Source organism: Bactrocera dorsalis, chromosome 1, assembly GCF_023373825.1.
Source record: "Bactrocera dorsalis isolate Fly_Bdor chromosome 1, ASM2337382v1, whole genome shotgun sequence".
NCBI classification, from domain to species: Eukaryota; Metazoa; Arthropoda; class Insecta; order Diptera; family Tephritidae; genus Bactrocera; species Bactrocera dorsalis.
The window spans coordinates 76,710,893-76,737,487 of NC_064303.1; the positions used below are offsets into that span (position 1 = coordinate 76,710,893).

Below are 26,595 nucleotides of genomic sequence, written 5' to 3' on the forward strand. Positions count from 1 at the left end.
AACTAAGCACTAGATTAAAATATAAAGCTGTAATTTGGTACAGAGGATTGCAGTGGCAAGGAGCACCTGTGGGCAAAATTTTTTGAAAAGTGGGCTTGGCCCCGCCCTCTAATAAGGTTAGTGTACATATCTTCTAAGCCACTAAAGCTACAACAACCATACTCGCTCAGCACGAATATTATAAAAACTTCTACCTATAGTATGAAAATGTATGAAAACCCTGTTCGCTCCCCTTATAACGGTACTGTTGAAAACTACTAAAAGCGCTATGAATAAATAACTAAATACGCCAGAGACTTTAAATTTTACCAGCGAGATGGTATGAGAGAGATTTGTGGGAGCCGGTGGGAAAATTGAACTATGGGCGTGGCACCGCCCACTTTTTGAGAAAATTTAGTATGTAGTATTTTCTTCATATTTTTCTGTCACGTTGTGAAAATCAGCAAAATCGGACAATAACCACGCCTACGCTCTATATTCCTAGGAACTACGGGGGGAAAAAAAATATATATATACTTCCCCTATAGCACAATTTTAAATACCACTTGATTCTTTTACTTTCCAATAAACAAATCAAGAAGCAATTAATATAACGGGATTAAAGTTTGCACAAATAATGTCTTTAGTGCCACCTTAAGATCAAAAATTGTTTAAATCCAATAAAAACTGTTCAAGCCCCAACGTACCAAATATTTGGGTCCCGGTAACTATAGTTGACTTTTGATAGAAAATATCGGTCTCTGACAATGCTATATTTTTATGTTGAATCAAGTCAATACTTCTATGAGCCCCCATTTACCTAATATAAAGAGTTTCGAACTTCCAGGTGACGTTACGCTGAATATATTAGCCAATATTTGAGTTTTCTCAATAAAAATTACACAGTGTGTTTTACTCATAACAGTGTATCTTTGTGCCTAAAATAGATAAATGTGAGAGAAAACTTGACTTACCCTCATATAACTAATATCAGGATTTTCCAACAACCGGCTGACTTTACTCTATATGATACGATTTTTAGTATGTGACATGGTAATAATATGTGTTATTGGGAAAAATAAAGAAAATCTGGTTGATACTACCCAACTGCCATATCTATATATATAAATTAAAGTTGTGTTAGTTACACCATTTATAACTCAAGAACGGCTGAACCGATTTGTTGAGGAGGTAGGTTAGAATCAGGGTGAGGGCATAGGATACTTTTTATTTCTTTATGCCAAAATTTAATACAACTCATAATTACAAAAATTATATTTTAAGTCATAAGCATTTGTTCAAAATTCATGTTTGTAGGAATCGTTTGAATATTTCATTTCCAGTGAGGAATGCTGGAGCTATGCTTCTATTGTCACATACCGACCCAAAAGTTCGATTTCATTACGATTAAAGAGCACGCAAGCACTTCTCAGAATCAGTTATTCGTTGTTTTTGTTGGATTATGAACTTGCGAGGCACCCACTTTGCACAGAACTTTCGAATCTTTAGGGCGTCACTGTCCTCGGTGCTCATTTCGCCTGTTTCCAGTGGGTTTCTTAGTAAAAAAAAAATGTTAAGTTCGTGGACTGCCACGGCCACAAATCGTCATTAACCGAAAACATACAAAGTGCCATAACTTAGCACTAAATTAAGATATCAAATTGTAATTTGGCACAGGGAATTGCAGTACCAAGGGGCACCTATGTATGTATAAAAATTTTTGAAAAAATGGGAGTGGTCCCGCCTTCTAACAAGTTTAATGTGCATATCTCCTACACTGCTTAAGCTACGACAACTTCATTTGCTGAGTGCAAATCGGACAAGAACCTCTACCGACAGTGTGATGGATGAAATCGGAGGATGACTCCGCTCATTTCCCATATAACAGTACTGTTAAAACTACTAAAAGCGCGATAAATCAATAACTAAATACCCCAGAGACCTTATATTTTACCACCGAAATGGTATGAAAGAGCTTTATGGAATGGATTACGGGAAATTTGAGCAATTTTAAAAATTTGATCACTGAAAGAACGGAAGAGTTAATTATGCTTATGTAGTTGTTTTTTGTTTCGGGTCGTAAAAAGCTAGAAATAAATTTACTCCAGTATTGCGGATTTTATTGTTTTCTGCGTAAATAAAAAAGGTTTTTGCTCTAGACACGCGAACTACCCACGTACAGTTGTCCGTGGGAGAAACAAGGGGTGCCCACGTGAATGCCGGCTACTTTTATGATTTGTCCTTATTTGTCATGTTAAAGAAAGCCACTTTTAAAGAAAATTTTAGCCGTTTGAACTGTAATAAATGGGAGTTGGGGATAGTACAGATTTTGTCAATATTTTGCCAATACTACCTACTAAATATTAACATGCCATATACCAATAAAGTATTCCCTGAGATTCATTTACGAACCTTACATAAGGAGTAAAGTCACCCAAATGTTATATGTTTGTTATATTCGGACTAGGCCAAGTTTTCGCCCAATTTGATCGATATTAATTGCAAGGATACTCTATTTTCAGTTAAACACGCTCTCTCGCTTTCAATAAGATAACTAGCATGTTAACACAAACATGCGGCATTCATATATGTACATATGTAGCAATCTGGAAGTTCGAAAATCGATGTTTAGGTATATAGGAGCTACAGGAAATATTGACCCGATTCAGCCCATTTTTGACACACAGACATATTATTGTCATGAAAGGCTTATTTCTGAATTTTAATTATATTTCACATATTGACCGATATTTGGGACAAAAATCAACAGGGAGGCATACTCTGAAGACATTATTCGTCCGAAGTCGTATAGCGTTATATTAATTATTATTGATTTGTAGACTGTAAAGGAAAGAAATAGGTGGAATTTAAAATTTTGTTGTATGGGAAGTATGCGTGCTTGTAGTTCGATTTCGCACTGTTACATAGGAGCATGAGAATGTTAGGTACCAACTTTGGTTGAAATCAGTCGGGTGGGTCCTTATATAAATGGGTGGGCCACGCCTATCGTCTAGGTTTTACCCCGGCTCCTTTAAGCCTTCTCATACCCCCCCGGGTATCAAATTTTATGTCCCTGTCGTATTTATCGCACTTTTAGTAGTTTTTATTGTTGGTATCTTTATATGTGGAGAGGACGATAGGGCAGGTAGGGTTGCTTAACTGAAATCCTGAGAGATTTTAGTTTTTGTAACTTAAGTGGTTTAGGTGATAATTACATTAAACCAATTAGAGGGGTTCACAAATGCCCCTTTTTACTGCCAAGTAACTTTGCCAAATTACAGTTATTTGTCCTAATATATATATATACTATATATACTTCTACATATATATCTAACTCGATTATCTTTAGGTGATATAAACAATCGCGAGATGAAGAACACTATTAAGGGGGTATTCTACTCTAGAAATCAAATTTTGGGCAGTTTTTTGAATTTTATTTAAAAAAAAACGAAAAATATTTTTACTATCCATTTACAACAAATAAAAACAATTAAAGGGGGGAGAGACAGGTGTAAAAAAAATGGCGCATCCTGGTGACCGTGATCCTCTCCTGGTGGTCTGAAAAACAAAGAAATTCTTAATCAGTAAGGATGTTGTTATATTCCCTACCTCAGGGAACACGAAATTTTTTTTTTTTTGAAAAATGCCGACTCCCTGAAAATAAAAATCATTCACACAAAATTTCAAGTAAATCGGTTGTATAGAACTTGAGATAATGCCGGTACCGTTTGGAAAAAAGTAGGTGTGGAAAAAACGCGTTTAAAAAAGTGAGTATACCTACGTACTGGACTAGGTACTGCGTCACTAAAGTAACTGTAGCTCTTCAAATAATTTTAATTTTTAAAAATCAAAAACAAATAATCGAATTTTTCAAAATTCTAAAGTAGAATACCCCCTTAAACTCTACAGCAACATGTTGCAAGATTATAAATATCGTAGACTTAGTATAAATTATTAATATATTCAAATAGCTATTAGAACGTGTAGCTATAATATTATCAATACTGGTAATTAAAAACATATAAATATAGTTAAATGACAAAAATTACCTCAGTAAAATAATTATTACATACGGTTTAATGCAATTAGTTTCGATCTAATCCTTGGTATTTACTACCCTTACTCTTATAAGTTAGATTTGTAACATAAATTAAATTTATGTTAATTGAAGCCAAAAAGAGGCCTATCACTGTTAATAATAAAACTGAGATCAATCTCCAATTAAAGAAATATAATGTTCTCCATAACTTGTGTTCCGCTAATGGCACGGGAAACATACGTATTTCTTATACCACACATATTTTCTTGTACTTACTTTATGATTTAGCATTTAAAAAAATCATGTTCGCACCGTATTAATAGAACTATTATTTCTAATGATAAAATTCGCAACTTACGTATGCCATAAAACAATTATAAGTGCAAAATGAACTAATTGTGTTCTGACTGGTACCAAGTAAACATATCAGTCGAAAAAGCGGAGATAAAAGTTGTAAAGTAAATACAGTACATGAATAAAGGTATAAGACAACAAAAATAAATTAAATTGTTTCAATTTCTAGGAAAATTATTAGATGAGGAGCGTAGTTTGATTAAAGAAATGAGCAGGCAAAACAAGTCCAAAAAATATGCATTGTGCCAGGCAAAATGAATGCAGAAATCTACAATAATATGTTGGAAAATGAACTTCTTGATTTTGCTGGTAATTTGCATGGTGATGACTAAATTTATTATCAAATTCAGCGATCCATTTAGCCTTACTCTCTTCAGATTTAAATCCGATCGAGGATTTGGGGGGAATTCTTGCAGGTATCTTTCTATTACAGCTAAAGTATGACATTTTTCATCGTGTCCAATTGGTGAAAGTACATAAGGGTAATAATAGAATATTTGTTAACATAATTCTATTAAAATAAACTAAATCTTTTAAGATGTTTTATTACTTCGGAACTTCCCAAAAAATACAAAGAGTATCTTAGTTTCAAAGTTGATAAATAGAACACAAAATATTATAAATCGCATGCGGATCAATGTTTTTTCTAATATTAACATTGATTTAGAAAAAGAGATAAGGGATTGTTAGCGAAAAATTCAAAACGCATCAAGGTCAAAAAAGTTATAGTATTATCAAAATATACATAAGAAAATGTGAATATGTACATATGTATATAGTTTATAGTATAGTATATAATATATGCGCGGCATCGAAACATGTAGCTGAGTTAAAATTGACACGCGACAAGTAAACGATTTAATTTATAGTAAACTAAAAGTGCATTATTTGTTCCCGTATGTACAATAGGCATATGTACATACAAGCATATAATAGAAGTAAAATTCTTTGTCATATTAATTGCTGCATGTTTTTATGGATATTTGTTTACTGTTTTACTCCTGAACTTAGACAATCGGTATGCACCTTATGTACTTATATTCTAAATCTGGCAATTTAGTTTGGCAATGAGAGAAAGTTCAAAGTAATAATAACCATAATATTGTCGATCTCAATGTGTGATTTAAAACAGTTTTAGGTAAACCTCAAGTTAATTATTTTTTGGTTGCCTGATTGATTGTAAAATATATTTCAATCATAAATATTTCCTTCAAATTGAAACCAAGGTGTAAAGTAACGAACATTTTAGAACATATCCACAAGAATATTTAAAATGTGTTTAATTGATGATAAAATTAATATTTTCTTTTTTATATATTTTGGATCAGTTTTATCTTTTTAATGAAACAAATTGCTGTGAAATTTCTCGTAGCGGCGCAGAGCAAAATTTTGTGGGACTCTCATCTTTTTATACTTTAACAATCAGTTGGTGTTAAGTAACTCTTTCATTTACATTACATGTATTTTAGGTTTGAACTGTCAAGCAAAGCGATACAAATTTAATTTTAATAGCATTTAAATAAATACAATAACCAAATAAAAATGTCTTATTATTAAAAAAAACATCAAATTGTATTTTATTTTTAAATTAAGTCTCCTTTTACTTCAACATAAAATTCTCAAATTAATCGTCTTAGTACGTTGGAAGTCTAAAATGTGAATTCTGATATGATGTAACTACTGCTAACATCTTTTGTAAAAACACCGTGAGCATACAAGCGAAAATAATATTCGCTATTAGACATTTATAAAATATTATTGAATGTACATGCACCGTGAGCATACAAGTGAAAATAATATTCGCTATTAGACGTATAAAAATATTATTGAATGTACGCGTACATATATTCCAATAGCAATGAAGTTATGACTGACAGAAAAAAATATTGTTGTGGTGAAAAACATTGACCTACAACGCTTTGGGAAAATCAAATAAAAAGTTTTACTCTTGTTTCACTGTTTTACAATCTCCCGACGATTTAAAAATTTTATGCTATATATACTATACTCGTATATAAGTATAATATATACATACATAATAAAATTCAACGTAATTTCATTTAAGAAAATGTTTACTAAACTATTCATTAAACAAAATAAAACAAGTAGTGAAGCGCTAAGTTCGGGAAATGTACTGTCATTTCATACTATTGCAACTTGCCAAGATTAAAGCCGGGAAATACCTTCAGATGTTGGCAAGGTTTCATACTAAAATTGTTGCGAAAGAATTCAACATTTTTTGTTCGACGAAATCTCGAATAAATTACAAACAAATTGGCCAAACCGGAAGTTTGAAAATCTCATATTAGGTAAAGGGGTAGTATTGACCACATTATACGTATCTATTTTTGACATGACTACATATTATTAACATAAAGAAATGTTCTCTGAGTTTCATTAACCAATTACTACATATGCGGTATAAAGTCAACTATCTATTTGAAAATACTGATATTAGTTATGTGGGATCTAGGGCAAGTTTTCATCCGATTTTATCTAGTTTAGGCACAAATTTCTTGAAAATAAGTTCACAAGTCTACCCCAAATAATGTCAAAAATTAAATAATCAGGTATTCCATATCTTTGATCCCAGTATATCTAATACAATTATTTCCGACTTTCCTCGTGACTTTTTAAGTAAATAAAAATGTGTCGTATTTTAGTAGTTTAAGAGTTGCTTGTATCTCCCAAACGAAGCAAGATAGATATGGGATTATACATACATATATATAAAGGATCAAGATGAGGAAATGTGTTGAAATCTAGGCGACTGTCAGCCTGTGCAAGCTGTACCTTGAGTAAAAATCAAAATACCATAATGAAACTTACCACACATGTTCCTTTCCTCAATAAGAATGAAAGATAATGAATTTATTTTTGATGGACGTAATAGCTTTAATGCCACGGCCACAAAACGAAATTAATCGAAATCTATTAAATTGTTATTTAGTACAATGAATCATAATAGGTAAGGCCATTTGTGGTTTGAAAATGTGGGCACATATCTCCGGACCTATTCGACCAATAAATAACATTATTAAGATATTTCCATGTTAAAGTTTGAAAATAGGCGAAATAGTACCTTTGGCGTACACCATCTTAAGTCTAAAACTTGTCAAAACCGGACCATAACTGTTCTAGCCCCCAGATACTGAATATGAAATCCCTAGTAGGCAGTTAATAACTTTTTAACAAGTAGCATTTCATTCTGTTAATAGTATGTGGTATTGCCATACAAAACTAAAACTGGTCAGTACTACACCTGCCTCCGATGTACCTGATTTAAGATTTTCGAACTTCCTTTACCTTTATACAGTATACATATATCGATCAATGTTTAAAATAGCTTAAACAAAATTATCTGAACGTATAATATTGGATATACTATAGTTTAATGTCAAAAATATGTCATTTATATTATATTACACATACATACGTTTACGTTATTCTAACAATCCTTATGACGAATATGTCGGCCAGTTTGTCACTTATTTATTTATATATTTGCTTGAAAATACGTTCTCGAATGTACCTGAAAAATGTCAATGGTTAATGCAACAAGTCCGGAATTTTTTCTGCCCCAATATTTCCTTTATGGTGATTTCCGACCGTTTCTTCTTCTTCTTTACTGGCATAGACACCGCCTACGCGGTTATAGCCAAGTTAAAACCAAAGCACCAGTCGTATCTTCTTTTCACTATTTGGCGTCAAGTCAAGATACCAAGTTTAGCCAGGTCCTTCTCCTCCTGATCTCTCCAACGGAGAGAAGTCTTCCTCTGCTTCCACCGCCGGGCACTGAATCTAAAACCATCAAAGCTGGAGTGTTCCTTTCCACCCAGACAACATTACCTAGGCAGCGCAGCCGCGGTCTCTTGATTCTCTGTCAATGTCGTACAGCTCATGTTTCATCGACTGCGGTACTCGTCGTAGCCAATGCGCTAGGCACCATAATTCTCCTAAATCTTCCTAAAACCGACTCATCAGATGATGATATTTCCATGCCTCCGCACCATATAGAGAGACGTAAATGATAAGATACTTGTAGAGTTTGGTCTTTGTTCGTCGAGAGAGGATTTTACTTTTCAAATGCCTACTCAGTCCAAAGTAGCATCTGTTGGCAAGAGTGATTCTTCGTTGCATTTAAAGGCCGATATTGTTGTTGGTGTTGATGCAGGTTTCAAGAGAGATGAAATTATCTACGACAAAGTTATGACTGTCAACAGTTAAGTGCGAGCTAAGTCGCGAGTGCAATGATTGTTTATCTGATGACAGGAGATATTTCGTCTTGCCCTCGTTCACTATCAGACCAATTTGCTTTGATTCTTTATCCAGTCTTGCAAATCGTGTTTGTCATCTCCAGATGTTACACTTTCGCTTCCCTTTAACAGGATGAAAAAGTGTTCCCTCCATAACTTCAGTACTCTCTGAACATAAGCCACGAGATCACCATTATGAGTGTTGCAAGTATATTCAAGCTGGAAACCTTCAGTTAGTCGCCACATCTTTTCGTAGAACTTTCAAATATTACCCCTGTCGACCAGTTTCTCAAGTTCTTCATACTAATGCACGTTAAACACACTGGGGACATGTCGTCCATCTATCTCAACATAATCGATCTGGTTACGAACTATTCGATCCGGAAACTGCAAGGTAGGTAGAAGACAATCATATTTCCAGGTTTCCCCATGGAGGCTGAATTTGTAGACTATTGTACCAAAGGTGTCTTCTTTGCCCACCCTAGCAGTAAAATCGCCAAGCAAAATTTTTAAATCATGGCGGGGGCATATCCCATTACATCTCAACCGTTTAGATTTGTCAAAATGTGCGGTATTTTAATGAGATTATGTAGACATGTTTTTTTAATTATAATATTATATTAATGAGAGATATGGGCTTAATAGTTTATTATAATTTTAGCTGACTTAACTTAATAAAACCTCAATTTTGAATGTATTCCATTCACGATTTTTTCGATTATCGAATATTGAATTCTTCCGCTTTTATACTCTTGCAGTATGTTGCTACAGAATATATGTAATAGTTTTGATCACCTTAAGGTTATACGTAGCACCTAAAACTAATCGGTATATGGTATATACACATACATGTATATATCTTGATGAAACTTAGTATGCGCGTTCCCCGGCAAAAAAATGCAAGTTCGGACTTAAATTTTGAAAAGGTGGCCCTGCCGAGGTCAAAATTCACTTTTAGTTGAAATGACATATCTCAAGATCGAAAATAATGTGGCATCCCTTTTCGTAGGTTTAAAGGAGGAGCAAAAAACCGCACAAAAAGAAAACCACTTGAGATATTGAAACAAAATTTTCAAATCTGAATTAACATGAAACTATAAGTATATCTTAATATATAAAAATCACGTGTCACGTTGTTTGTTTGCGATGGACTCCTAAACTACTGAACCGATTTTAATGAAATTTTTAACACTGTGTGCAGTTTGGTCCAACTTGAAAGATAGGATAGTTTATAACTCTCCTTATGGTCGCATTATTTATTTATTGCAAATTATTTGTTTATTATTAGCAAAGAGCTATCCACCAGTTGGTGGCGCTAACAGTGGTATTGAGTAAGTGCGGTATGTTACAGTAGATGGCGCTACAAACATTAAAAACATTAAATGAAAATGCGTTGTTTGAAGTTTATATTATTTGTGGTAAAGTAATACGAGTCTATGACTTCCAAAAAAAAAAAATAAAAATTGGGCGGGGCGAAGTTCGCCGGGTCAGCTAGTTTTATATAAAACATAAAGCAAATTTTATATTAGGTCTCTTACGTTATTTTAAATTTTCATTTTTGAAACAAAATAAGATATGATCAATCTAAATTTGTTTAAAAAGTAAAAATTTGAATATTAATATATCTTTTTTAATTTTAATTTTAAGTAAAAACAGCTTCTTCACGGATGGGGGAAGGTTGGTGGAGGGGTCTGCTGTCAGGAGCTCTCTATCAACTCCAGTTTCAGACTTTCTGTCTATTGCAGTGTCTTCCAGGCCGAGGTTGCAGCCATTAAAGTAGCAGTAGATTTACTGCCCCGGTGTGCAGCCTCCTTCAGAGAAGTGACCATCCACTCAGATAGCAGAACGGCAATACTAGCCTTGAACTCATTAATAGTGCGTTCAAGGCTAGTCAAAGAGTGCCTAACTTCGCTATTAATAGCATCGATTGTCTTTGTGATAAGACTGGTATGGCCAGGCCACAGTGGAATCGCAGGAAGCTGAAAAAGCCAATGAGCTAGCAAGAAAAGGTACCCTAGAACCGCTATCAGTAGAATGAGAGCGGATCAGTGCTTCCGTATCCTTTCGTGTTCTACCACTGAATAGCTGGGCCTTGCAAAAGCTTGGTCAGCGCTGGGCCACCATTGCTACATGCGCTGTCGGAAAAGCCTTTTAGCTCAGGATTGATCCCAAGAGATCTACTGGCCTCTTTGCCCTCAGTAAGGCTAGCCCCTTCTTTTTTTTGGGGCTTTTAACTGGTCCATAGCCCTATTGGCGTCCACGCAGTAAGGGAATCCTACCAAACGCCATCTTCAGAAGCTGTATGGAAAAAGATAAGGTGAAAAGAACTCAATACTGCGGTCTTTGACCAGCCATTTAACCTAAACTAACTAAAACACATTGAACATAAACAATAAATCAAGGCTAACTTCGTGATAAAAAAGTACTACTACAAATACTTATTTTTACATTAGTGATGATACGTTATTTTGTTGCTTGTTAATCAAGCAATTGATGATACGTTTTGTCGAATTTTCACATATGTACATATCGTCACCTGAAATGCAAAACAACGTAACAACATTTTCAGAAATTTACAGTGGCATGAATGAAACACGAAATAAAATCGAACATGAGTGAAACAAAATATTAATATTGGTTAAGATGACCGCAGAACCAGAAAATGTTGAACATATACAATATTATGTATATAATTTGAAGTAGTGAAGCGTAATCAATAAGACACTCAATTTCGATTTTTTTGATGATACGTTATTTTGCATTTCAGGTGACGATATTACAGTATATTACATACTGTGGTGAATCGTAATTAATAAAAAACTTTTGGGTATTTTTATAATACGTTATTTTGCATTTTTCACACCAACTCAATATAATAAATTTCATTTATCTTATTTGAACATGTTTTTAATACAATTTTAGCCCGTGCGAATTAAAATTAGCAATAAAGTAAAATCCAAGTTAATATCCATCAATATATGTAAAACAGTAAAATACCAAATTTAGCCATTCGTTACTAGTTTTTGTTTAATTTCTTTTGATCATATTGTCAAACGAAAAGTTCTGAAGTACATTATATAAAAATAACACAAGAAAATGTATTTAGTACAGTTGATTTATATTAAAACCACAAGTTCTACCGCTTTCTATTAATTTTTCTTCCATTAGCACTACGGGCACGTTTGCGGCCACGTCCCGACTTTCCGCGTGAGTAACTTCGTTTAGCTGTTGATTTCCGGGCACAACTGCGTCCTCTTGGTCGGCCTCGAAGTTTTTTGGAACGATGAGGCGATGTAAACCCAAAGTCAGGGTTACCTCGTCGGCCATCAAAATTGTTTGGCACGTTACATTTCTAAAATACAGAACTTAATCAATATTTAAGATATGATGTGAATTAGGTATTACAGGCGTCTTCGAAGGTACTATGCTGTTCTTATCAGTATCATTTTGAACCACAGGGTTTCCAGTACCTATTGCTGGCTGTTGAACTTGTAGGTTCCCTGATGTTGGTACAATTTTTGTGTTTTTAGCAGTGCTTGAACGAAAATTGAAAGGCATGCGTATGGTTTCGTTGGTCAAAGTTAAAACTCCTAGCGATTGACCAACACTTACAGCACGTTGCAAAGCGATCCGAACATTTCCATAGCGCGTATTATTATCAGCAATTAGTTGTTCTTCAATGTCTTTGCAAATATGATCAAAAGTGTCACCTGCAACGCACATTTAAACGAACATACATACATATGCTTATTAAAAGCAAATAAAAAAACCAGTAGTTCTTTTCAAAATATTACAGAGATCTGGCTTGCGACTTAGTGTCTCCAAAAGATATGGCAACAATGTTGAATTTGGATCCTCCATTGAAATAATATGTATATATATATGTTAAAAAAAAAATTTGGGAACAAACTTTTCAAATAAAAACTGAATTAAAAATGAATAATGAACATTTTTGATTTTAAAAGCTTTGAAGAAGATATTTATTTCTTTTGACTTGTAGTATTCGACAAAGTTTTACATCTGTGATAACTACTGAAACTGTGCTGATTGTGTAATAAAATAGGAATTTGGAATTCCTTAATTACTTAAAAGTGATAAAATTTCGTATAACATGTGAAATACTTTTTTTAACTACAACTTTTTGCTCAAAAATCGTTTATTGTTACTTCTGCAAATATATATTGTTGGTAAATATTGATTAAGTTGATTAAAAATCTTCAGTATGGTATATGTATATAACAGGTTTTACCTATGATGTGTTTGTATATGGTAAAACAGTGAGCTAGATCAGATTATACAAGGTAAAAATGTCATACGCTTTATCAAATAGCAGTGGATAAGATGGCTCGGTCAAGTAACGACTCTTGTTAACAAGCAAGCACAGAAGAAAATTGTAGAGGCCATTGCATTCACCACAGAATCAAGTGGAAAACCGCTATCGAGAAGGACTGATGAACTATGAATAAAAAGAATAAATGAAAAGGCTTAGCAATCATAATTATAAAGAAACGGCAAATGACCGAAATGTTTGGAGGGTACAGTTCAGCAGACAAAAGCTTACAAAGACCTGTAGCGCCAAAAGATGAAGATGCTGAAATTCATATATTTTATATATGTAGATATTTGCTTTTAAACACATGTTCAAATTTAATTTTCAAATTAAAAGTTGTTTATTATTGTTTATTATTCTTAGTATACCAATGATTATTGGTAATATTATTTGTACAGACGAGTGTCACGCCACGCAGTTTTTAGATTTAAGTAGACAGCTTTATATTGGCACGCGCTCATTATCAGTACGAAGACATTGCCCATTTCACAGGTCTCATTGTAGATGGTAATAAATAAATATGCAACAGTATATATAAATATGTACATTTATTTATACATATTCTTGTATGCGGCCATATGCATGACACGTAAAAATCACTGCGATAATTATAATAATCAGTCGGGATTTAAATGATTTTGTAATCTAGTTATACTTCCATGAAAGAAAAATACATACATATTTATATTAACGAACAATAAAAAGAAAAAACACTAACACCAATTCATGCATTATTTTTGTTAATATGTATACAATTTGCATAAGCATATGGAAATTTTAAAACAATTTCGCTCTGATAAGTGAATTGTCTAGGAATTATCACCAAACGAGAATCAAAATAAGCGTGATCAGTTTAAAAGACGAAAAAATAATCGCGCTCCATATGATCAGATTGACAGAAAAATGCGGCAAGAAATTTTTTTAAATGAGTCAGAATGATAAAATGTGTGTTTAAACTTATTTTGAGTATAACATTGCATATATTGCTCATTATGACTAGTTAATTATGTATGTACATATATATTGTATCTGTGGAAAAGATGTGAAACCAGTTCTCACTGAAATGGATAATGCTGTCTGCTTTTGACCAATCCTGTGCGAAATTAGACTATAACGTAGGTCTGTGCACATAAACTGGCACCAAAGTGTTCTAAGATGTGCAGAGTTTCATTTATTATTTATTACCACAATTAATTAACTTTTCATATATGATATAAACCCACTAAGAGTGTGAAATTTTAAATATATTTAAGGAACAGCGTGGGCGCTTCAAAATTATTAACTGAAATTAAAGAAAGGGTATGGTATTGCTTCTCATTTGATTATTAATTTTAATTTGTTGACATTTGAATTCAAGGTTAATTAATTTTTTAATGTTAAAACACTTATGTAAACTTTAAAGAATGGGGAAAATTTTAGTACAGATAACTAATATGGTAAGGCAAAGGGATAAAAATTATAAAATATAAGTGCTTCCAAATCGATTTAAGGGATCGTCTCACTGACCCTCCGAAAAATCACTGGTTTTCGCAATTTTTTTAATGTTTTTATTTTATAAACAATTACATTCATGGCGGAAACAAAATTACTTTTTTTATGTTTATTTATTAGGTGTATAATAGTTGAATAAATTGTTGAAATGACACGTAAAGAAGGTTCTGTACGATGTCCACGATTGAGACCGCAATTTGGATCTAAAACAAAAATTTCAAAAAGATTATTAAACTGTTGAAAGTGGAAATCGTTTTGAAAACACCATTCTTAGAAAAACGCGTTCACAAATTGAAATCGCTCATTTCCACACTCTGTTCCCTTTCTACAAGAAACGCTGTAGCGATCATAATAATTTAAATTTCTATTTCAAAATTTGAGAAAATGTTTATTACAGCAAATTATCCAGAAGAGTGGATAATTAATAAATGATATCAAATGTCTCAATATTTGCGTTGCTAGATAAACCTTCTTTTAAATAAATGGTTTCCAATCGCAAGTAGTTGTTTTGAATGTACATATATTAATATATTTTAATACCAAATAACCAGAAATATTTTCCAATCGTAATTCGTTATTGAAGAGCATTGCAGAGAATGAAAAACATTTAAGCTACATAATCAACCCTATCACGCAATCCATCGTAGACTGTTTTTTCGGGAAAGTTACGAAACTGCTATCATGCAATTCGAACAGTTCCGAAAATAAGTTCGAAATTCGTAGAGTTGCATTCACTGAATTCACTCGGAACGGAAAATTTTAAAGTTTAGCGGAATTTTTGTACGACTGGTTTGTGCTAACGGAGAAATAAATTTCCATATGTGGGAGTCGTGATTGCTGCCAGGAAACTGAGCATTCACATAACGTATTTTCATTTTATTGTCACATATCTGCAAAACATTGATTAAGATGTTTGAAATGCGAATTTGTCACCAAACTTACAATCATGCCATTGATACTAAAGTATCCTTTGGGGTTATAATAGAGAAACTTATCTTTAGTTGGAGCAACGATTTTAATATGTGTCCCGTCTATACACAAAATCGCGCCTGGAAATCCGTATTTATGAAAAAAAAACTTTTTCGCTTCACTTTTTTCAACGTTACTTAACTCGAGGTTTATCCACTGAGGGCACAAATGGGACTAAAGCAATCCCAATACTTCTTTTAAGATGCAACAAAATGTTGACTGAGCCATTGGAATATCGGAGTCTTTACCTTTACCCACTCCATGCTAATAGCCTCCTTCAGCTAAAAACCGTAAAACCGAAGACAATCGATGAAGTAGAGATATAGATGACGATCTTGAAGAACTTGCATTCCTCTCTAGAACATCGTGGACATACATAAAGACCGCCTTATTTAAGCGATAGTTTTTAATAAACCTGTTTTAGAAAAATAATTTTAATAAAATTTAACAATGAATTTTTGTGGATTTTTGAACTGTACATTGTTTCGTCCACATCGAAAGGGTTGCTCTTGTCCCTCAGTGATTTTCGGTGAATTTTTAGATCACGCCGACTTCTCTCACGTTCTTCCTCAAGCAACATAAATAAAAACGTTAGCGAATACATATTTGTTCGTAAAATCAATTTGAATATAAACGATTTCACTTTTATTAATCAAAATTTTAATTTTTTCTTCTACACAGCTGATTTCGAAATGTCAAAATTCAAAATTAAATCTGGCAACAAAAGTTTCGAATTCACACGAATTCAATGATAGCAAATTATGCGTATTCGTAGCGGACATTCGTATTCGTAGCTTCGCTACGATGGATTGCGTGATAGGGCTGAATATTAATACATCAACCAACCAACTCTATAGAATAAATATATATACATATATTTAATATTAAATAGTATAAACATTTCTTCAAATCAACTTTACAAGTTTTCTTAAATTACAATTATATTGTGAGCTAATTCTATGTTAAATTGGGGTGAAAGATTTCAGATACTACTGGACTTCGATGTGAAAAGATGGAGCTGTGTTTCAGCTATTGTCACATATCGGTGGGAAATTTCGATTTTATTACGACTGAACGCTCCTCGCTATCATCAACCTACTTTGCACAGAACTTTTGCATACCCAAATATGTCTTCACAACAGGAATGAAGTACAAGGTTGCGCAGATGAGACACAAAAAATTTTTCGTTCTGCGCATCTACGTCACACGGCTCATAAATTTCGTGAAATAGCTTGAGTAGCAAGTAAATATTGCTTGTTAATAATAATTTATTTGTTTTTGGTTTTTAAAAATGAAATAAAATATTGAAGGTCCGCGAGATTTTAGATTTTTATTAATTTATTAATTATTATTTTGCAATATAAATATTTTTATTATTTGTTCTATTAAAATACGCACCAAATAAAAAATGGAAAAATTAACTCATTTACAAAAATCATAGTGCAAGTTAAATATGAGAATAATTACAATTATAGACCAATTTGAATATTTAACATAAAACTTAAAATTAAAAGAAATATTTAAATTAAACAATTCAGATTTTATAATGTCTTTCATTTTATTCTGCTTGTATTTTTTATTTGAATATGAATCGACGCAATTATTTAGTTTTTTTTCTTTTTAAATATTTGTAGTTATATTTTAGTCATATTAAAAGTTATTATATAATCTATACATTTATTTCTTAAATTTGCTTATTTTACGTTTCTTTTGATAATTGAATTTCGCAATATTGACATTGAGTTTTCGAATTTCAAAGAAAAAGCGAAATCTAAAAAACAACTTTTTAGCCTCTAGATCGCATTCAATGTTCCTAGCCTTGTCGATAAGCATTTGAATGTAACCTTTGCACGCATAAAGAGAATCTATATTGATTTTAACTCGCTTATTTCAAATTCAAGTTTGCGCTTGGCATGCGAAAAATCATCTTTAAGTTTTTTTATTTTCAGTTTGAAGTAGTTTTCTGTGATAAAAAGCATAAAGTTTATATATAAATACATATATAATGCTACATCTTGAAAAAAATCTTCACTTGCACTTTTTCTCTAGCATTTTTATTTTGTCTCCTTGGCATGAACTTTCTTTAATAGCAGCGTCTTCTGTGCACAATTCATTCAAACTATTTTCCATTGAAAGGTCTGCACAATCCTCAGTCACGTTAAAATCTTCAGCAGGTATACACTGTACTCGCACTTCTTGAGGTTGGTCAACATTTATCAACAATGAAGTCACCATTTTCTTATTTTCCCTGCGCTCAGCTCTGGTAGCTCGCTGCTCATTTTCACTAGCTGCAACGTTATAGCGACAGGGAATAGCTCCTGGTTTCAAAGTCCTTTTGGCGGCAAGGCCTATGAAAAGTTTAAAATTAAAATATTTTAAAACAAATGTGATTTATCAACTTACCCATTTCGTACATCCCGTTTCCAATAATGTCTTCTTCGTTGAAGTGGTCCATGCAAATTCGCCTGTTTTCGGCTTAAATGCTTGACTATTTCTACAAAATTGGATCCACTTTTTTTGCTGCCCTTTGTCGTTCGGAAACATAAAAAATGTTTTCTTCACATTTTTATTTCTTCTATCATTGACACAGTTTTTCACTACACACTTCATTTTGTTATTTAAATACAAAATTCCACAGGTAAAATAAATTGTTTCTATATTCACATTGATTGGTACCACGAATTTATAGCTGTCAAATTTTTTATTGCGCCGTGTGACGTAAGCAATTGTTTGTTTACATTTTTCAAGTATAACGGACCTGCGCAATGCGTAATCTCTTTTCTATCATTCTTGGTTTTCACAATATATCCAATACGTTCTTTTGATATATTTAAATTCAGCTGTCTCCACCAACTTCACTACTCTTTTGTTTATTATTACACGAAGCAACTTTTGTTGCAAATTCTCGGGCGTTCTCTTTTGCCGTCGCCCATTACCTTCACACGAGCAACTTGTGTTGCGCAACTCTGTTCGAGTTTTTTTTCTCATTCTCTTTCACTTTACTTTAACCCATTGTCGTTTCTTTTTCCTTATAGGTATTTAGGCCACTCTATCACATATATTAATCAGTTCTGTCAATTAAGAAATACATTTTATTTATAATTCAAAATTAAAACAAAGATTATATTTCACTATCGTCTGAATCAATTTGTATGGCTTCCTCCATACATTTCACAAAATCTTTAATTCGATTTTTTCGTCATTCTCCATTTTCTAAAATATTTATATTATATTATGTATATTTGTATACATATTTGCAAATTACTTACCAAAAGATGAAATTAAATTTTTTAAATATATTCAAAATATTAATTTCAAAAAAATATACGCAAATGCAACTATGTACTACGAAAGAAAGAACACGAATGCCGAAAAACGTCGCAGCGAACTGTTACGAATAAGAACACAAAGCGAGTTGCTGAACACTGGAAACTCGGCGCGATTCTCCTCTTCTCGTCGCCCCCTCGCCTATAAACCAAGAGTTGCCGCAACAAAAGTTGCTTCGTGTAATAATAGACTTTGATGTTTTCTTTGATCTCCTTTGTAGTGTCCACTGCGTGATCACTTCGCATCGTTTAAACTTAGTAAACCACTTCCCAACGTTTGATTTTCCATGTGCAGAGTGTGAATAATGTTTATTAAAAGCGGGCATACACGACACGCAAGTGCGTTCGATCGGTATGTTTACGCATGCGGTTTACTCGTGTATGGGCTTGTTCGCTTACCGATCCATGTTCGCGAAAATGTTTGATTTTTTACGATCGGTGCGCGAACATGTTTGTCGTGTATGGCGTTGTGAGAGCACAAAATCTCATTTCTCTCGTGTCGCCGAACAGTGAAGATCGCGGACAATTGCAAGTGTTAAGGGGAGAGCCTGCTTAAGAGGCTTCAAAAAATAGATTTTTTTGAGGATTTTTTTGGGAGGGAAAGAAATAATTGAGTCAAGCGAAATTTCTAGGCTTTGTAGTTATATATTTGAACATTTTTTGAATACGAAATCTTTGATATTCTGCCTTTGGGAAGCAATTGCCCGATGCATCTCGCATGTGCATTTTTCGGACGGCGGGCAGGATGCAGGTCGCCATTTCTATCAGAAACAAAACATTCAAAGAGATTCATGTTTTTTAATAACTTATCTTCTAGTTAAACTAAGAAAATTACCAAAAAAAAAGTGTAAAATTTTACAAATTTTTTAAAAATTGAAAAAGGTGGTTTTTGACCAAAAAATTTTATTTTATTTTGTTTAAAAATATGTTCAAACTTGACTTTTCTTAGTTTTTTTTAGTTTAAATAGAAGATAATTTTATGCCAAAGATAATAAACTTTGACCCAATTCCAACTTTGCCTGCCAATTAAGAATAATCGTAAAAATGAAAAACCGAGAAATCGCGCTTCAAAGTTTTCGCTTTTTGCTAAAGCGCTCATATATGTACATATCTGTTAGACGCTCGGTCACTATTTCCCTTATAGCTTCGACAATATTTCGAATTTCAATCTATAACTTTGTTTGTTGTTACATAATTTTTAAAGAGATTTAAGCAAAAAAAAAAAAAAAATCGATTGTTTGAAACTTCTAAAGCAAGCTCCCCCTTTAATAAAGATTTCGGATCAGAATTTATTGATCTTATAAAAAATGAATTGGCAATTTGGCAAACGAAAAGTGACAAATATACAAATAAAATTGAGAAAAATAAAAGTTGGAATAACTTATTAACGAAATACAAAGAAATAGATAAAAGCGCTACATTAGAAATAAATTCGAAGAAATGTTCCGCTTGCCTGTCGCACATGTTAACAGTGTGAAGAACGAACGAAAAATGCATTTGTGTGTCGTGTATGGGCAAACGAATTCACACAGATCGAACGCACATGTGTGCGCGTGTATGGGCTCTATAAGCCCAATCCTGGCTTCAACAGCATTTTTTTCTCATAAAAGCAATACTTTACTAATACACGAAATTCCTTTTATCCATTTTTTGTACTTGACACAAGTTACTTCACACAAAATGCTACTCATTTCTCATTAATTAAGAGTTCGAATTGTGTCAAATTTATACAGGAATCTTTTGAAGGTTAGGGTTGACCAAAAATCATATGGATTTAATATCGGTATTGCCATCTATGTGGCCGCCGACGAAGCCTGTTATGTATCTTGATATTCAGATTTTAACGAATTTTTATAATACTGACGATATCATCGACTTCATATCTTCCGATGGTGATAAAGCAAAAAGCGTTTTTAATGATCTTTTTCAGCACGTTTACACAAATTGTGTAGAACTCTTCTGTGTTCAATTATTTTTAATAAAGCTTGTTTAAGAAATAGCATTATATTTATTGATTTAGGGTTTGTTCTTTTGTGTAATAAAACGTTCACTTCGGCTGGCCGGAAGCGTTATAGCCCTTGTTATACCATGTTCAGACCGAAAAGAAAGAAAGATTAGATTACATTTAAGCATTTCGTAACCCAACAGTGTTCTCACTGCCGTTAGAAAGATCAAAAAACAGCTGTTATTGTCATTCCAGAATTCACATCGCTTAATATTTATCAAAAGAAAATATTGTCATATAGTATTTTGAAATAAAAAACGTCTTTTTTCAAATATTTTCCATATAATAGAAATAGTAGATGCATTTTTTCATTTGTTAAGTCGATTCTCAGGTGAAATTAGACTCATTGCTTTAAAACAAATTGTTTGTTTACACTTTTTTCCCTTTGTAGTGCTTAAATCAGCTGTGATAATGTAACAGATTATCAACGCTGACAAGTAGATGGCGCAAAATCAGAGTCGCACACAGAGGTTTAGCGTGGATCAGTTTCAAACCATTTCAATGAAGTGATTTGGAAATGTCATTTGGTCATTTTGTCATTTGTATGACGAAATCTTGATAAATTTTTAAGATTAGTGGGATAATCCATTCAACAGCCGAAATCGTGTGATTAAGTGTCGGTCTGAACATGGTATTAGCTGCATTTACTATAGTAGTTCAATCTGGACAATATGTTCGCGAGATTATAGCCTTGCCTTCGACAAGAATCCATGCCAAATTTGGTGAAGATATCTAGGCAATTAAAAACGATTTTTCATACAAGGACTTGATTTTGATAGATCAGTTTGTGTGGGAGCCCGTAATCAGACGGATATAGCTGAGTCGACTCTTTCCATTTAACGTTTAAAGAAAAAAAAACATTGATTAATAAATATTATTCATAGAAGAGTTCTAATTATAATTATGGTTTTTAATTTATTACGTTTACTGAGTAAAACACAAATTAGCTTTTCTGTGCTTATACAAAAGTGGCCGATTTTATTGTTTTTAAAGTGATACACCGACTAAACTTCGTGTTTCAATAAAAAAAAATAAAATGAAATAATTATTTCAAATATAGTGTAAATGAAATTAAAGAAAAAAAATTTAAAAATATCGTTTTTTCATCACATGTCAGTCTTTTAGATTTCAGCTCATTTTGTAAAGTTTACTATCTTTCAATTGATTTATCTATAGCTGAATGTGTTTCGTTTCTAGTTTTTAATATTTTTGATTAATAACATGTCTAACTTATTTCCAAATAAAAAAATTTTATACCGCTATAAAATGTAGTCAAATATTCACAATACTTGAAAATTTTGAGCGGCAAGGTTTACGTGGCCACGATTGTATATAAGTATATACATAAATGATCAAGATGAGAAGAGAAGTTGAAACTGGGGAGACTGTCTGCCTGTCTGTCCGTCCGTGCAAGGTGTAACTTGAATAAAAATTAAGATATCTTGATGAAACTTGATACACATGTTGATAAACAAAAAAAGAAAGAGGGAGTTCGTATTTCGGGGCACCTCTGGGCTGAAAATTTTGCAAAAAATAGGCGTGGTCCACGTGTTTGTGGTCTGTGTGTCAAAAATGGGTTAAATCGTCTCCACACCTTAGCTCCCATATATGTACATACCTAATACAACGATTTTCAAAATTTTAGGTGACTTTATAGCACATATATCGACCAACATGTGAGTTATTTCAATAAAAATGAGAGAGAGTCTTTGTGCCTAAAATGGAGAAATTGAACGAAAAATTGGCATAGGCGGGGGTCGGGTGACTTTACCCCATATGACAGTTAATGGTATTTGAGGTACCTTAATGCAGGGATGGGCACATTTTTAGCCCGCAAAGTTAGCAAAGTGCGCACGGGGGCTAGATGAGGGGAATATCAGTTTACGGAGAGAAGGGCATAACAAGTTGAGAAAAATTGCGAAAAAAATGAATTACATTCCTCCGTAACTTGATGTTCATCGCAGAGTGGTTGCGGCAATACTGACATTGTACACAAATTTAAAGGTGGAAGTTTACTTCATATCGGAGTTGTACAGTTGTGTGAACAAAAAGGGGTAAACATAATTTGTAGTTTAGAGTTTCGCATTAAAATTTGTTTTTATTTACCTTTGCATTGTGTGAAATTTTAATCACTGTTAGGAAAAAATATATATATGTTATGTTATGTATCTAAAAACAATTTTATTTAATAAGAAAACAGCATATTTTAAAACTTCACAACACCTTATGGTTGTTTCTATTTTGTTCACACCACTGTACATGTGATAGATAAGTCAATGGTGGTGGAAAATACGTTGCTCTCATTTGTAAATATGGAGTGGTAAAACTTCCCTCTTCATGTTTGCCCGCGATGATCCCCTCACCTAGCCCTCAAAATGTGCACTCGTGCCCGCACGGGCAAAATGCCACTGAGGGCTAATGTGCCCATCCCTGCCTTAATGAATCACAGAGAACATTTTATTTGTGTGCCATATTCATTCAAAAATAAATAAAACCGTCGTGATGGCCATCAGAGCCTTCATCGATTCAGCTTTTATATCTTCAATTGAGTCAAAACAGTGTCCTTGGAGTGGTTATGTGAATTTGCTGAATAGCCAGAAGTTACACGAAGGTAAATCAGGCGAATGTGGTAATTGCGGCACGATATTAGTTGGAAATGTGGCGAAATAATCACGAATAACCAATGCAGTATAAGATGGTGCATTGTCGCACTTTTTTGTTCAATAAGTTCAGACATAGTAAAAATCGAAGAATTCACATTTAGAACCACAAACAACAAAAACGACCCGTATCTCAAATTCTTCTTCTTTACTGGCGTAGACAGAGCTTACGCGATTATAGCCGAGTTAACAACAGCGCGTCAGTCGTTCCTTCTTTTCGCTACGTGTCGCCAATTGGATATTCCAAGCGAAGCCAGGTCCTTCTCCACTTGGTCCTTCCAACGGAGTGGAGGTCCTCCTCTTCCTCTGCTTCCCCCGGCGGGTACTGCGTCGAATACTTTCAGAGCTGGAGTGTTTTTGTCCATCCGGATAACATGACCTAGCCAGCGTAGCCGCTGTCTTTTAATTCGCTGAACTATTGTCGTATATCTTTTACAGCTCATCGTTCCATCGAATGCGATATTCGCCGTGGCCAATGCGCAAAGAACCATAAATCTTTCGCAGAACCTTTCTCTCAAAAACTCGTAATGTCGACTCATCGTTTGTTGTGATTGTCCAAGCCTCTGCACCATATTGCAGGTCGGGAATTATGAGTGACTTATAGAGTTTGGTTTTTGTTCGTCGAGAGAAGACTTTACTTTTCAATTGCCTACTCAGTCCGAAGTAGCACCTGTGGGCAGGAGTTATCCTGCGTTGGATTTCTAGGCAGACATTGTTGGTGGTGTTTACGCCGGTTACAATATAGACAAAATTATCTATGACTTCAAAGTCATAACGGTCAACAGTAATATGAGAGAAAAATGGCGAGTGCGACGACTGTTTGTTTGATGACAGGAGATATTTCGTCTTGCCCTCGTTCACTGCCAGACCCATTTGCTTTGCTTCCTTGTCCAGTCTGGAGAAAGCAGAACTAACGGCGCGGGTGTTGAGGCCAGCTGTACACTCTTATAAAAGATTGTACCTGCTCGATTAAGTTCTGCAGCTCGAATAATTTTCCCAGCAGCAGATTGAAGAAGCCGCGCGGTAGGGAGTCGCCTTGTCTAAAACCTCGTTTAGTATCGAACGGCTCGGAGAGGTCCTTCCCGATTCTGCCGGAGCTTTTAGTGTTGGTCAATGTCAGTTTACACAGCCGTATTAGTTTTGCGGGGGTACCAAATTCAGACATGGCGGCATAAAGGCAGCTCCTTTTCGTGCTGTCGAAAGCAGCTTTGAAATCGACGAAGAGGTGGTGTGTGCCGATTCTCCTTTCACGGGTCTTTTCCAAGATTTGGCGCATGGTGAATATCTGGTCGGTTGTTGATTTGCCACCGATAAGGTCTAATCAGTTTGTTGGCGGTGGGCTTTAATCTTTCACACAATACACCTTATACGCGATGTTGAGGAGGCTTATCTCACGGTAGTTGACGCAGATTGTGTGTTCTCCCTCTTTATGGATTGGGCATAGCACATTTAAATTCCAATCGTTTGGTGTGCTTTCGTCCGACCAGAATTTACAAAGAAGCTGATGCATGCTCCTTATCCATTCTTCGCCACAGTGTTTGAATAGCCCGGCCGGCAAGCCATCGGCCCCTGCCGCTTTGTTGTTTTTCAAGTGGGTAATTGCTATTCGAACTTCTTCATGGTCGGGCAATGGAACGTCTGCTCCATCGTCATCGATTGGGGAATCGGGTTCGCCTTCTCCTAGCGTTGTACGTTCACTGCTATTCAGCAGGCGGCAGAAGTGTTCCTTTCATAATTTAAGTATGCTCTGGGCATCGGTGACTAGATCACCTTCAGGGGTTCTAAGAGATGCTCCGGTCTTGAAACCTTTTGTAAGCCACCGCATTTTTTCGTAGAATTTTCAAGTATTACCCCTGTCGGCCAGCTTATCAAGCTCTTCGTACTCACACATTTCGGCCTCTTTCTTTTTCTGTCTGCAAATGCGTCTCGCTTCCCTCTTCAACTCTCGGTATCTATCCCATCCCGCACGATCGTAACGTTTCTCTCGACTGCGACACGGCACTCCTCGTCGTACCAGCTGTTCTTTTGCATTTTCCGAGAACCAATGGTTTCGGTTGCAGCTGTACGTAAGGAGTTTGAAAAGCCGTCCCACAGTTCCCTTATACCGAGTTGTTGACGAGTGCTCTCAGAGAGCAGGAGTGCAAGCCGAGTAGAAAATCGTTCGGCTGTATGTTGTGATTGCAGCTTCTCGACGTCGAACCTTCCTTGTGTTTGTTGGCGTGCGTTGTTTGCTGCACAGAGGCGGGTGCGAATCTTGGCTGCAACAAGGTAGTGGTCCGAGTCGATGTTAGGACCTCGGAGCGTCTAGAACACTGGAAACGTGTCTTCCGTCTATCACAACATGATCGATCTGGTTGGTGGCTTTTCGATCCGGAGACAGCCAGGTTCACTCATCCGAGGCTTGTTGTTCCTTTTCATTGGTTGTTTTTTTTTTTTTTTACGTGACGGGTGTCAAACCCAGCGCACAACCCTGTGGAGGGGATATTTCGCCTCACTTTAGCTCGCCTTCAAACAGATGTTCTTAGGCTACCCAGAGGATACAAAGACCGGAAGTCGTGAGCTGCTTGAGTTATATGTAAAAGAATCGTTTCTGGCCACTTCCAAGTGAATGGCGATAAGAGAACTTTCCTCACTGGCGTGAACTTCTACACATGACTCCATCCTCCGCATCTCAAATACAGAAAAAAATGTACCCATTTGAAAAACACGCGAATTATAGATTGAAAATTAATTTGATCACAAAAAATAATAATTTACTTACTGTGTATAAGTTTATGCAAAATAATAGGTTAAATATATAGAACTCAAAACCACTTAAGCTCACTCCGTTATAACGATTATGTTAAAAAGTATCTTTCAATAAATGAAAGTGTCTGGCGTTCCTAGCTAAGCAACGAGCGCCTGGTAAGTTGTGTCCGAGCACCTGGAGAGTCGAGACAAACATTTTCGCATGACGTGTTTCTGTGAGTTGTGTAAACCGAAAATGCAGCGTTCGTTAGATCAGAGGTACGTGATTAAATTCTGTATAAAACTCGGTAAATCTGCGACAGAGACGTTTGATATGATCAAGCAGGCTTATTCAGATGTTGCTTTAGCAAGAAGTGGTGTGTTTCGGAGGCAACAGGCCTTTTTCGAGGGCCGGGAAGTGGCCGCTGATGATGAGCAAATCCAAAATTAAAACGATTT

General features: G+C 34.5%; 1 protein-coding gene and 1 long non-coding RNA gene across 2 annotated transcripts in view; one reads left to right on the forward strand and one right to left on the reverse strand.

Annotated features, from left to right (window-relative positions):
- Nucleotides 1-16,738, forward strand: part of LOC125777087 (uncharacterized) — a 24,265-nt gene extending 7,527 nt beyond the window's left edge. The window contains exon 2 of the long non-coding RNA XR_007422095.1: nt 16,398-16,738. This is a non-coding gene — a long non-coding RNA (uncharacterized LOC125777087). The remainder of the gene's footprint in view (nt 1-16,397) is intronic.
- On the reverse strand, nt 11,526-13,802 carry LOC105226751 (uncharacterized). Its single transcript, XM_011205773.4, has 3 exons — nt 12,423-13,802; nt 12,034-12,338; nt 11,526-11,980 (listed from the first exon to the last, which is right to left on the reverse strand). Exons 1-3 carry the CDS (start codon nt 12,487-12,489, stop codon nt 11,765-11,767), a joined length of 588 nt encoding a protein of 195 aa, XP_011204075.1. The 5' UTR covers nt 12,490-13,802; the 3' UTR covers nt 11,526-11,764.
- Nucleotides 16,739-26,595: the final 9,857 nt, after the last annotated feature.